Source organism: Heteronotia binoei, chromosome 4 (genome assembly GCF_032191835.1).
Source record: "Heteronotia binoei isolate CCM8104 ecotype False Entrance Well chromosome 4, APGP_CSIRO_Hbin_v1, whole genome shotgun sequence".
Taxonomy (NCBI): Eukaryota; Metazoa; Chordata; class Lepidosauria; order Squamata; family Gekkonidae; genus Heteronotia; species Heteronotia binoei.
Window position 1 is genome coordinate 67,377,389 of NC_083226.1, and position 13,539 is coordinate 67,390,927.

Consider the following 13,539-nt stretch of genomic DNA (forward strand, 5'->3'; position numbering starts at 1 on the left):
TTTACTCTCAGTCCCCAAAACAGGCAATTTAATTAATTTATGTTGTTATAAAGACATACATAAGTCACTTTTACAAAGTGATTATATATTTACAAATTTCTGATAAACCGATGGCTAAGTTTGCATGACACTTTTCCACATTTGCAATATTCCTAAGAAAAATGACAGCTATCTGAATAGCATAAAAAATGCTAATTCTTTTGTCTTATAGCCAATGCAGGACCCAAAAAATAGTTGCGCCTCTCTCATAATATTAAATATTCTTTCAGAGAAATATGAAAATGGACGGTTGTGCATACATTATGGAAAATTCTGAATGTCAAATATGGCATATCAAAATTATCATCCTTTTCTCAGAATGAAAAGAAAAAGCATATGAACATTTACACTCCGTGCTTATTACCTGAATACAACCATCAAGAAGTACAGTAGAGATCAAAGGGCATATTAAGGGGAGAAAAAAAAAAAGACAACAGCTACATTCCATGAGGAATGAGAAGGCACCACTGATATAGGGCTGTGTCCAGTCATCACCAAGAGGCCAATTTGTGCTAACACACACACACACAAATGCCAGCATTTTTCTGGATAATCATATACTGTTTTCTGGTTTCCTAACCACGAACATCACACATTCATAATAGTATTTCATCATGGACAGCTCATTCACAGTATATGTTGTCAGAACAGATTCATTCTCCATCTGAAAATAAAAATGCAACATTTTATTAATTCTAGCAAAAATGTATCTTCTGTCTTATCACATTGCTAGTACTATTTGTCTGGTATCACCAGTAACCTGCATGGTTTAAACTCTGTATGCACCTCTAATAATAGAGAAAACTATCTTCAAGGCACCCTGATGTGTCTTGATAACCAGAAATATCATGGAAAACACTTGGTTAATTAGAAGCAAATGTTACTATGGTAGCATCGTAACAGTACAAGGATAAATAACAGTGTATAACACTTAATATGACAGAAAATTCAAACGGACAGTTTTTGATCCTATTTTTACAGACCAAATGTAAACACTTTTCTATATGGAATCCAATGGGTTTAGAGCTTTAACTGTTTAAGCTTGCACTGTTAGTATACATAAGTTTATAAATACTTACCTCTATATGGAATCCATATTGTAACATAACATTTTTAATGTCTTCATAACTCAACTCAATAGATAATTCATTTGCTAAGTTTTCAAAATGATAAAGAAGAGGACCTAAGAAGACAAAGAAGGGGTCAGTAACTTTTATTCAGCCAATCTCAGACAATGACTTTTATATGCCTTATGAGTATTGCACAACTCAATATAACTTTTAGATGCTTTAAAAATTTTTGCCACCAACTCAATGACATTTTGATTTTTAAGCTTTAATCCAACCTTGAGTCAGTTTCTACAAAACGGATTTGTATTAAAATTGTATCAGGATTTAAAATTCACTATTTGGAAGGCACATGATCTAACAGAGACATGGCCAGGAACGAAAAAAATTGAGAACTGACTTCGGTAAGCCTAAAGGGGCCCTTCAGTTCTCAACCCCACTGCACCCCCACCTCAGAATGGCAAACTGCTTCTGGAACTAAAATTAGTTTCCAAAATAATGATGTGGCATCTGAGATCAGCTGACTGAAGTCAAAGTAGTGCAAACGCCTTGCATACTAAACAATACGTTGGGTCCTGGCCATTATTTGCCTATGGTAACTGCATGTTGATGTTCAAACAAGGCAGTTCAAAATCAGATAAAACCACCACATCAAATCAAATCCTCAAATCAAAAAACACATACAAGCAGAAGCAAGTACAGCTAAAGTATCATAAATAACTTATGGAAGTGTACATCGAAGGACATTGCCAACAATAAAACAGATTCTGCCTGGTAATGAAGGCCAACATAAATTAGACAAAGCAAAGTTTCCATGGGAAGGAGTTCTATAACTTTTCAGCCATGTGCTACCCAGAATAACCACGCACAGTATCTCAAAGGTGGGAGAAATTCATGGTGGTGCAGTATCCTTGATGATTCCTGGGCTTGACAGTTTAGAATTTTAAAGATCAAACATCAGTTTGTCCTGGGCACAGACTCCAATGGGAAACAGATCAAGATAATGTGAAACTAGCAACATATCTTTCATACAGCACAACTACAGATGGAACAATGTCTCCCATGGAACAGGCCAGCAATGCTCTCTCTAAGCTGTGGAATCTTGTGAACAAAAATTCTACTTGGTGAGGCACTGTCATTAAGGTGCTGGGGAGGAGCCAGTGGTCGTGGTGCTAACATGTACCACGTTGGCACCAACGATGTGCAGAAATGCAGTCATGAGGTCCTGGAGGAAAAATTTAGGTTGCTAGACAGTAGACTCAAGGCCAGGACCTCAAAAGTGCTACCTGTTCCATGTGCAGGGCCAGAGAGACAGGCACAAATTCGAAGTCTCAATGCGTGGATGAGACAATGGTGTAGGGAGGCACTGGGATTTTTTTGGAACAAGCGGGAGCGATACAAAAGAGACAGTCTCCACTTTTCCCCAGAAGGAACCAGGCTGCTGGCACTTAAAATCAAAAAGGTGGCAGAGCAGTTTTTAAACTGAATCATGGGGGAAAGCCGACAGGAGATGAAATATCTCTGGTTTGGGATGACTCATTTCAAAGAGATGAAGGGTTAGCTCTTACTTTTCTACCGGGCAATGGATTAGAGTTGTCCACTGAGATGGTGACAAACAGTATGGACTGCCTGGCAAAGTCTCGAGGCAGCAGGAGGAAGGTTGCGAGCCTAACTTGCCTGGGAAATTACAGATGTTTATATACAAATGCTAGAAGTGTCCAAGGTAAAATCAGGGAGTTGGAATGCTTAGTGTTGGGGGAAAATATAGACATTGTGGGTATTTCAGAAACTTGATGGAATGAGGAGAATCAGTGGGACATGGTGATTTCTGGATATAAATTATATCAGAAGGATAGGGAGGGAAGGGTTGGAGGTGGGGTGACTTTGTATGTCATAGGGGGTATACAGTCCAGTAAGACTGAGGTCACAGAATTAGATTCCCTTCTAGAAATGCTTTGGGTCGAAACAGAGGACCCAAAAGGAAATTTAACTATGAGTTTGTTATCGCCCACCAAATCGAAAGATAGAGGATGATTATAAAATGATGAAAGAATTAAAGATACCAGCTAAACCTAAAAACTGTGTCATATTAGGCGATTTTAACTACCTGCAGATTGATTGGGTCAATATGTGTTTCAGTCGGGTGAAAAAGAATTAGTTTCTTGACAATCTCAATTATTAATAATATTAAAATATTGTGCTATGGAACAGATGGTCACAGAACCTACTAAGAGTGGGGCAATCCTGGACTTGGTCCTAAGACCTGGTGAGAGATGTAAAAGTGATTACACCACTTGGGAGCAGTGAGCATAATGTTGTTGATTTCACCATTTATATAAATGAGGAGTTGCCCAAAAAGACCAACACAACCACTTTTAGCTTTAAAAGAGGTAAATTCTCTGAGATGGAGGCGGCATGTGAAGAGGAAACTGAAAGGAAAGGTAAATAGGATCAAAACCCTTGGGGAAGCTTGGAGGCTATTTAAAACTACAATCCTAGAAGATAAAATATATACAAGTCAGCAAAGGCACAAATAGGTATTTTAAAAAGCCTGCATGGTTAATAAACAAAGTAAAAGGTAAGGATTCCTTTAAGCGGTGAAAAGCTAGTCCAAGTGAGGTTAATAAAAGGGAACACAGGCTTTGGCAAATCAAATGCAAATCTGTGATCAGGCAGGCAAAAAGGGACTATGAAGCGCATATTGCAAGAAACATAAAGACCAACAACAAAAATTTCTTCAAATACCGTACATTAGAAGCAGGAAACTAGCCAGTGAGGCCCTTGGATTACCAAGGGGTAAAAGGATTACTGAAGGAGGATAGGGAAATGGCTGAGAAGCTCAATGCATTTGTTGCCTCTGTCTTCACTGTGGAAGACGCGAAGTGTTTGCCCACTCCAGAACTGCTGATTTAGGAAGGGATGTTGAAAGACCTGACTCAGATTGAGGTGATGAGAGAGGAGGTTCTACGACTGATAGACAAATTAAAACTGATAAGTCACCAAGGCCAGACGGCATACATCCAAGAGTTCTAAAAGAACTCAAAGGTGAAATTGTGGATCTCCTGACAAAAATATGTAATATAATTGAAATCTGCCTCTGTTCCTGAGGACCAGAAGGTAGCAAATGTCACCCCCAACTTTAAAAAGGGTTCCAGAGGAGATCCAGGAAATTACAGGCCAGTCAGTCTGACTTCAATACCGGGAAAGTTGATGGAAACCGTTATCAAAGAGAGAATTAGTAGGCACATTGATGAACAAAAGCTATTGAGGAAGACTCAGCATGGGTTCTGTAAGGGAAGATCTTGTCTCACTAACCTGTTAAGAGTTCTTTGAGGGGGTGAACAAACATATGGACAAATGGGACCCAATAGATGTTGTTTACCTTGACTTCCAGAAAGCTTCTGATAAAGTTCCTCATCAAAGGCTCCTTAGTAAGCTTGAGAATCATGAAGTAAAAGGACAAGTCCTCTTGTGGATCAAAAACTGGCTAATTAACAGGAAACAGAGAGCGAGTATAAATGGGCAATTTTCACAGTGCAGGGTGGTAAGCAATGGGGTACCACAGGGCTCAGTACTGGGTTCGATGTTTTTTAATTTGTTCATTAATGATTTGGAGATGGGAGTAAGCAGTGAAATGGCTAAGTTTTCGGATGACACTAAATTGTTCAGGATGGCGAGAACCAGAGAGGATTGTGAGGCACTCCAAAGGGATCTGTTGAGGCTCGGTGAGTGGGCATCAACGTGGCAAATGAGGCCAAGTGTAAAGTAATTGACATTGGGGCCAGAAATCCTAACTATAAATACAAATTGATGGAGTGTGAACTGACGGAGACTGACCAAGAGAGAGCTCGGGGTCGTGGTAGATAACTCACTGAAAATGTCGAGTCAATGGGTGACTGCAGTTAAAAAGGCCAATGCCATGCTGGGAATTATTAGGAAGGGAATTAAAAACAAATTAGCCAGTATCATAATGCCCTGGGTAAATCGATGGTGTGGCCACATTTGGAGTACTGTGCACAATTCTGGTCACTGCACCTCAAAAAAGATACAGCATTGGAAAAAGTGCAGAAAAGGGCAACTAGAATGATTAAAGGACTGGAACACTTTCCCTATGAAGAAAGGTTAAAATGCTTGGGGCTCTTTAGCTTAAAGAAACGTTGACTGCAGGATGACATGATAGAGGTTTGCAAGATTATGCATGGGATAGAGAAGATAGAGAAAGAAGTACTTTTCTTCCTTTCCTACAATTCAAGAACTCATGAACATTCAATGAAATTGCTGAGCAGTCGGGTTAGAGCTTATAAAAAGAAGTACTTCTTCACCCAAAGGGTGACTAACGCGTGGAATTCACTGCCACAGTAGGTGGTGATGGCTGCCAGCATAGAAAGCTTCAAGATGGGATTGGATAAACATATGGAGCAGAGGTCCATCAGTGGGTATTAGCCACAGCATACTGATGGAACTCTCTGGGGCAGTGATGCTTGGTGCTTGGGGGAGGGAAAACAGTGGGAGGGCTTCTAATGTCCTGGCCCCACTGGTGGACCTCCTGATGGCGCCTGGTTTTTTGGTCACTGTGTGACACAGGATATTGGACTGGATGGCCATCGGTCTGATCCAACATGGCTTCTCTTATGTTCTTATGGTTGTGAACTACTGCAGAAATTAATTTGCTCTGGGTCATTTTTCCTAAGGTAAGGCAAAACTGTGTGAGCTGGAGGCTAAAAAACTGTGAGCTAGCTCACACTGACTCAGTTTAGAGGAAATACTGCCAGCAATGAAAAATCTTATCTATCTTCTATCTTGGCTGTTGCATTATCACTAATAATTCACCTATAACCAGGCTGTGTTTTGCACCCAGTCCCATTTTCACTAGTCAAGAATAGTATGCATAAACCAAACAGATAGACTAAGGCTGAATACAGCTTTGAATGCATTCTTTGCAGACAGTTTTGTACAGATCTTTACTAGGACTTGTTTGATCAGCAGCTTTAATACCAATACCAAGAATAAGCTCTTTTTCAAGCTGCTTGAACAGATTTCAACAATGTTAATACCAATGGGAAGGAAAGGATAGTAGAACAGAAACAGTATGCACCTGGATTAATTTTTTTTAAAAAGTGCCTATCTACCACAAAGAATGACAGACTCCATCTTGACATGACATTCCAGACAATTCAGATAAGGTCTTCAGTTTCCCACAGCCACTGTTATCTATTTTATGTATTATTAAAAAGGGGATTAGATAGGTTTACGGAGGATACAAGTATCAATGGCTACTAGCCAAGATGACTGAGGGGAACCTCCATATTCAGAGGCACTAATTCTCTGAATCCCAAAGCTAGGAAGTGGTAGGCCTCGGTCTCTATGCCCTATTACTGGCCACCGTGAGGCAGGATGCTGGACTAGATGGACCACTGGTCTGATCCAGCAGGACTCTTCTTATGTTATGTATTTTATCTCATCTTTCCTCCAAGGATCTCAGGGTTGTATACATTCTCATTCCCATTTTATAACCACCCTGTGAGGTGGTTAGCTGAGAAGACGTAATTAGCTCAAGGTAACTCAGCAAGCTTTATCTATTTGATCCTTGGTGTCTATGATCCCAGTCCAACACTATTACACTACACTGGCTTTATACAATAGAAAGATACTTGTCCAAGTTACTCTGCGTTGATCAAGGGACAAGACCCTGAAAACATTTATGTACAATTACTATACGACACAACTAATGTCAGCTATATAAACCAATTTCTACATGCATTCATACCATAGGTCTTCAGTTCAAGTCTGAGTCTCCCTCTACTCTTAACTATGAAGGGGAAAACAGGTTTAAGGTTTTGGTGTTGACATTTAAAGTCCTAAACAGTCTGGGACCAGCGACTCTCCGGGACCACCTTTCTTGGTATGTCCTTCAAAGAGCTCAGCCAATAACAACCAGCTGGTGATCCCTGGGCTTGAAAATCATCCAGCTGTTATCAACCAGGAACAGGGTATTCTCAGCCCTGGCCCCAACCTGATGGACCTCTCTGTCTAGTGATAGTGGTGGTCTGAAGAGCACCAACCTTGTGGTTTCCGTTTTGCTTTCACCTGTCCTGTTCCCATCTGTAATGTACTGATTTTTATTATGCACCAATACTGATTGTTTATTTTAATATTATAAAGTTAATTTTTTTAACTACATGTTATGATGCAAACCTGCCCTGAGCCCTGCTGTGCAGGAAATTGCAGGCTAGAAATCAAAAGATTAAATTAAATGTTCTCCTGCTAAACAAAATCATTCTAAAATACAGCAAGTTACCTAAATTGATCCAAATTCCTCCTGGTTTGAGTATTTTCCATATTGTATCAATGTAATCTATGACATTATGTGCTGTGTCTATGAAGAAGCAGGTTGCTATGCAATCCCATATGTCTGTACAGTGAAAGAAAAAATAAAGTTATTTAGATGTCAGCCTTTATACTGCAGGTGTACTACAAATATAGGCAGGTAGGGCTCATGAGCACAAAAGTATAGGTAAATTCCCATCTTTTCCCAGAGGCTTTTTTGCTAGCTTTGGGCTCTCTCAAATCAACCCTCTGACTGTTCATACTGAAGTAGAGCAAATGACCTTAAAACACTTTTTATACATTACAAGTATGTATTTGGCATTTAAAGCAGGCAAAATCCTCTCTGTATTAGGCAAGTTGCTCAAACTTGCTCATAGATAACAAGTAAAATGTTGCATAAAAGCCTAGAAGATTAGTATGTACAAATATAGGATTCCATAAGGCCAGCACTGATTCTAGCTAGATATTGCACAGTTTAGAGCGTACAATATACAGAGTACAGAGTATTATAGAGAACAGTATACAGTATAGAGATGGATAGGCACATATTACGTGCAAATAATCCACTCCTTATTCTATTTATTATGTTCCTTGCTGGTCAAGCTGATGTTACATCTAATCCTCAGTTACAATCTCACCATTTCATTTCCCCAAATGTAGACAGAGAAATGGACCTTAAAAGACTCCCCTCCCCTTTCAAAATATATGCAGCCATTCCACTAATCAGAACTAGCTATAATCCCACATTTCCAACATAAAACATATGGCCAAGGACCTGCCTACCTGAGGGACCGTCTCTTCCCATATGAGCCCCAGAGAGCGCTGAGGTCAGCTGGAAAAAACCAGCTGAATATCCCTGGGCCAAGGGAGGCCAGATTGAAGGCCACCCGGGATCGGGCCTTCTCTATTGCTGCTCCACTGCTGTGGAATCAACTCCCGGAGGAGGTCCGGCCCCCATGATGCTTAGATCAATTCTGTAGGGCCTGTAAGACCCACCTCTTCAAAATAGCCTTCAACTAACGACAAGCCAGGAAGTGCCGTTGAAAATGCTTTTAGTTACTGAATTCTATTGAAGATCTAATGTTATAGCACTTTATTGTTAATGTTAATTTTAATAATCTGTAATCTGTTTTAACTATGATTTTATAAGTATAATTGTTGTATAATATATTTTATGTTGTGAGCCGCCCTGAGCCTGCCTTGGTGGGGAGGGCGGGATAGAAATAAAAAGTTATTATTATTATTATTATTATTATTATTATTATTATTATTATTATTATTATTATTATTATAAAAGCATGTTGGAATAATAATGTTGTTAATTAGTTGTTAATTAGTAAATAAGTTGTTTATTAGTAAATTCTAAAAAATAATCATAAGGCTTCTTAAAACAGATCTGTGCTAATATCTTCCATGTTGCTGAATGCTGCATCCAACACCAGGTTGAATATTGTACTATAGCTATCATTCAAACAGGATTTTCTTGTGCTGTAGCACAATATCACAATATAAAACCACATGTAGGTGTAGCATGTAACAATTAGCAAGCAAGGATACACTGGTTTTGAATTAGACAAATCAAACATTCTAGTTCACTTCCTTATGTTTAGCTAAAAAAAATACTAAAAGCAAAGACTATTTCAAAGGCCAGTTAACAAAAGAAATTTCAGAAGAAGAATATCATAAGACACAGGTTTAAAGTTTTATGTGTATAAACAAATAAAACTCTTTTAAAAATCACATTTTTAAATTAGTTACAAGGTGTGGGGGGGAACTCCGTATCTAATAAAAAAGGCTAAATGACATTTGTGGTATTCAACAGTTATGGTATTCAACAAAGTTGCTTTGGCTTTTATATATTGCAACATAAAACCCTTTTAAAAATCATATTATCTGAAGCTTTGTTTCATACAGCCTCCTAGTTCTACTGCTGGTGGCATATAGTATAAAGCAGATTCACAAACATTATCCTTATTTAAAGTCCCCCTCTCTCTCCTTTCTACTTACTATGCTCACAGTAGATTTCTTGAAAATCTCCTGCTGTCATAGAAAAGTTTGCCCCAGGAGGAAGACTGTGAGGATCAACATCAGGAAAATAAATTGGTTGTATCTGATCAGCAGATCTCTTGTTATTGCTAAATTGATGAATCCAGGGATATAGTTTGTATGAATTAGTTTCAGAGCATCTGTAATACATGATTATCAAACAGTTTCATTTTATCGTTTCAAAGACAAACATTGCAATATTTAATATTTTTGAGCTTGGATTCTCACCAGTATACATGTAATCACCTCAAAAGGTGAGTCTGTGGCACCTTAAAGACTAATAAAATTTACTATAGGATAAGCTTTCATGGGATCACCTCATCAAAAACACTGGAGTACAAATCCAAAGGGGCCTGATACTTCAATATTTACAACTAAAAGGAAGCAGGAGGGAGGGATTTGTTATAAATAGAGGCTGATTTGAAACCAGGTTGAACAACAATATTAATAAATCACTCAGAGTTGAGGATGGTCACTTTCAACTTAAAACAGACAGGCAAAGTAAGATTAACAAAGTCTAACAGAAGATAAGAAGAGACAATGGAAAATTACACAAGGATATGCAAGATATTAGCACCTTTGGTGCATTAGGAATCCTGGATCCCTTTTAAGACCTGAGAAATAAATAACCATTAATGATATTAATTTAGCAATTTCACACACAATGCTCCCTTTGAAGTTCCTTTGTTTATGAACATGAAACAAAAGGTCATAAAGAAGCTACTTAGGAGTGGCCTCCATAAACTAATCAAAAAAGGCTAAATGACATTTGAGATGTTCAACAGTTGCGATATTCCACAAAGCTGCTTTGGCTTTTATTATTTCATATATAATATTGCAACGTAAGACTTCACACAGTGCTTTCAAATGTTCAAAGCCTATAAATATAATCTTCTTGTTAAGGTTTACAGATGGGGACTGAGAAAGCATGACTTGCCTAGTGCCATTTAAGCAGTTCATGACATAGCAGAAATTCAAACCAGGGACTTCCTGATCCATAGCTCAGCATTTTAGTGTTTAGCTTATTGCATCTCCTTGCAAAAAAAGCAAAAGTGTCATTTTATATATAGAATGTAACAACAGCATTTACTAGTACCTATTTGCTTATTTTAGGAAGACAGATCTTACTCTTTAGTCCTAAATTATCATTTGTTTCCTTTGCATTTATAGTATCTCTTTTGATGTTTGCTCATGGCTAAGAAATCAGCTCTTTCGCACTAGCAAGACAGGAGGCCTTTGAAGCATAAATACAGAGGAAAAACTCCCAATGAAACAATTATTTTGATTTTTTAATGTGCACTTTTGAAAGTTCTTCAACGGATAATTATCGAGCATTCTATTCCTTCAGTCTTTATGCCTTAGAAAAAAAAAGGTTAATAACTTGAAGGAAAATAGTAAAGCAACAGCCAAATTTTAACATGTACAAAATCTTAATTACTGGCAGGGCTTTTTTTTGTAGAAAAAGCCCAGCAGGAACTCATTTACATATTAGGCAACATCCCCTGACATCGCCATTGTTTCACACAGGGCTTTTTGTAGAAAAAGTCCAGCAGATGCTCATTTGCATATTAGGCCACACCCCCTGGCACCAAGCCAGCCAGAACTGCATTCCTGTGTGTTCCTGCTAAAAAAAGGCCGATTACTGGTAATGCTCAACTTACATGCACAAAAAAATACATACATCTAGTCTTTAACTAACATTTCCCCAAAATCTTAATACACAGGGACAAATCTTGATGGAAATCAAGTAGTTCAGTTCTACAGTAAGTTCTTGTAGAAAACCAATAATGCAACAAGAAGGTAAAAACACAGGGCCTTCACCAAGAACAGTGACCCTGTGAGTAGTTCCCCCTCCTCTCCCTACCACACAGTAGTGAAATATGTGATGCAATGCTATGTTCTGAGCTCTCCACTTCCCCCCACCCCACAGCAGAGGCAGGGAAATGCACTATATGATGATACCACATCACACATTTCACCAAGATGGAAGAGGAACTACATACAGAGCTTTAGTGGCATGACATTTTTCAAGAACACAAATGTAGTTCTCAGACAATGGGTGTGTTCACACTACACTAAATAATGTGTTTTGCAACTGGATTTTTACTGTGTAAGGACAGCAAAAATCCAGTTGCAAAATACATTATGTAGTGTAGTGTGAATGCACCCAATATAAATATAATAGACAAGGCCTGGAAATATGCACAGATCCTTCCATTCATCAAGCAAGACTTTCACTCTTTCTCTTTACTAAAAAGAACCTCTATGCACTCAACCCCCTTTTTTAATACAACAGGGGAACTTTCAAAATCAGTTTGAGATGCAGTGCAGAATGAGAGAGCAAACTGTTATTTGAGGAAAATGGGAAAAAGCTTGCTAGGCACACTAAAGTCTATGTGAACATTAAAGGTACTTAATGAGGTGTCATCAAGGGACCTTATTTTTTTTACTACAAATGTTCATATATTCTGTATGGTATTAACTTTTGTATTTAGAAATTTAACATGTGAAACTGATGGGCACAGTGGCAAATACTTATTTTTTACCCAAAAAGACCGATTAAAGATCAAGTTATAGCATATTAATTATTGCAATGTTCAGGTTCCCAGAGTTTCACAATTATAAGCTATTAAGCATTTTATAATAAGTGAATAACAACATATGTTACAAGATTAAGCATATGGTACTAATTCAGAATGCACTGTATTTAAAGGCTTTACACAAGTCAACCTAAACATTTCATTACAATCAGATAAATTTTGCTAGTCTTTAAGGTGCTGGCAGACACCTGCTTTATTTTGATCTGTTTGGGACTGCACTTACTTTATCAACAAATTAGTCCCAATAGGATGGTGATATCTCCTGGTTTCCTTTATAAGGTATAAAATTCTACTGGCACCACAGACATATCTGCTGCCACAGTTCACCTGGCTGCAATGGCGCAATTCACATCTAAGTGAACAATAAAGTTTTCAATGATTTTTGAGTATCAGGGCAACAACCAGCTGATAAACTTCAAGTTTTAAAACACATTTTGGGTGCTTGCAGACAAGGAGGTCTAATATGCAACTCACCAGACTGCTTTTGTGTAAACAAAAGGGAAGAAGGGAATATTTGACATTAATGCTCTTTTTAAATTTATTTATTTATACACACTTTTCTCCCTGATGGGGAACCCAAATAGTTTACAACATTCTCCCATCTCTATTTTAACCTCACAGCAATTCTGTGTAGGCTAGGCTGAGAATGTTGGACTGGCCCAAAGCCACCCAGGAAACTTCCATGGCAGAGCAGGGATCTGAACCTGGGTCTCCCAGATCCTAGGCCAACACTCTAACCACTACATGATATTGATTTGATTAAATGTGTATTAAGTAAACATAGCTAACATTAATTCTGCAACACAGCCTACTGATCTATCTAGATGCACATACAGATATATGAATATAGAACGATATGTACAACCACCAGTAACTAAAAGTAAGATTAAGTACCTGTTGAGAACAAAGTTAGAAGAAAAGAGCATAAAGAGGCTCCACTCATTTCCTTGGCAATTATAACCGAGCATAGCTATCTCCCAGGCCAATCTACCTAGCCCAGCACCAGGTACAAGAACATTAACTTTGGAGAGGTCCCTGAAACACAACAAAAATAATCATTAAGCATTTATCATGTATCCCTGGCAGATTAAACAGCTGTGGCTCAGTTTGTTCACTCTCTTTTATCTGAATTATTGGAGAGATCGCAAAAATTTAGTCAGCCAGATATTACAACTGGGAGAGCAACCAGTTTTTCAGATCCCCCCCCCCCATATGCTGTAAGCGTATTTATTGTATTATTAAACTGTACCTAAAATTGAATTTCTGCTTCCTATATGTTTGTGTACAGTGGAATTCTGTTCCATGTCCTTGATACAAGAAATACATGATCTTTAAGTCCAAACAGGAATAAATTTGAGAGAATGATAGATTTGGTATTCCTTCAAAATATGTTTTTGAAGGTCATACAAATAACCCTAGGCAGAACTAATGCAGTCATGGCCAAAGGTAATTTAGGTAAT

At 38.1% G+C, this 13,539-nt stretch overlaps 1 protein-coding gene across 1 annotated transcript in view; it reads right to left on the reverse strand.

Annotated features, from left to right (window-relative positions):
* Positions 1–13,539, reverse strand: part of CARNMT1 (carnosine N-methyltransferase 1) — a 22,726-nt gene continuing 9,187 nt past the window's right edge. The window contains exons 4-8 of the mRNA XM_060237475.1: positions 12,974–13,114; positions 9,441–9,619; positions 7,405–7,518; positions 1,119–1,222; positions 1–703 (exon numbers count right to left, since the gene is read on the reverse strand). Coding sequence (XP_060093458.1) covers positions 593–703; positions 1,119–1,222; positions 7,405–7,518; positions 9,441–9,619; positions 12,974–13,114 — 649 coding nt within the window. The 3' untranslated portion in view covers positions 1–592. The remainder of the gene's footprint in view (positions 704–1,118; positions 1,223–7,404; positions 7,519–9,440; positions 9,620–12,973; positions 13,115–13,539) is intronic.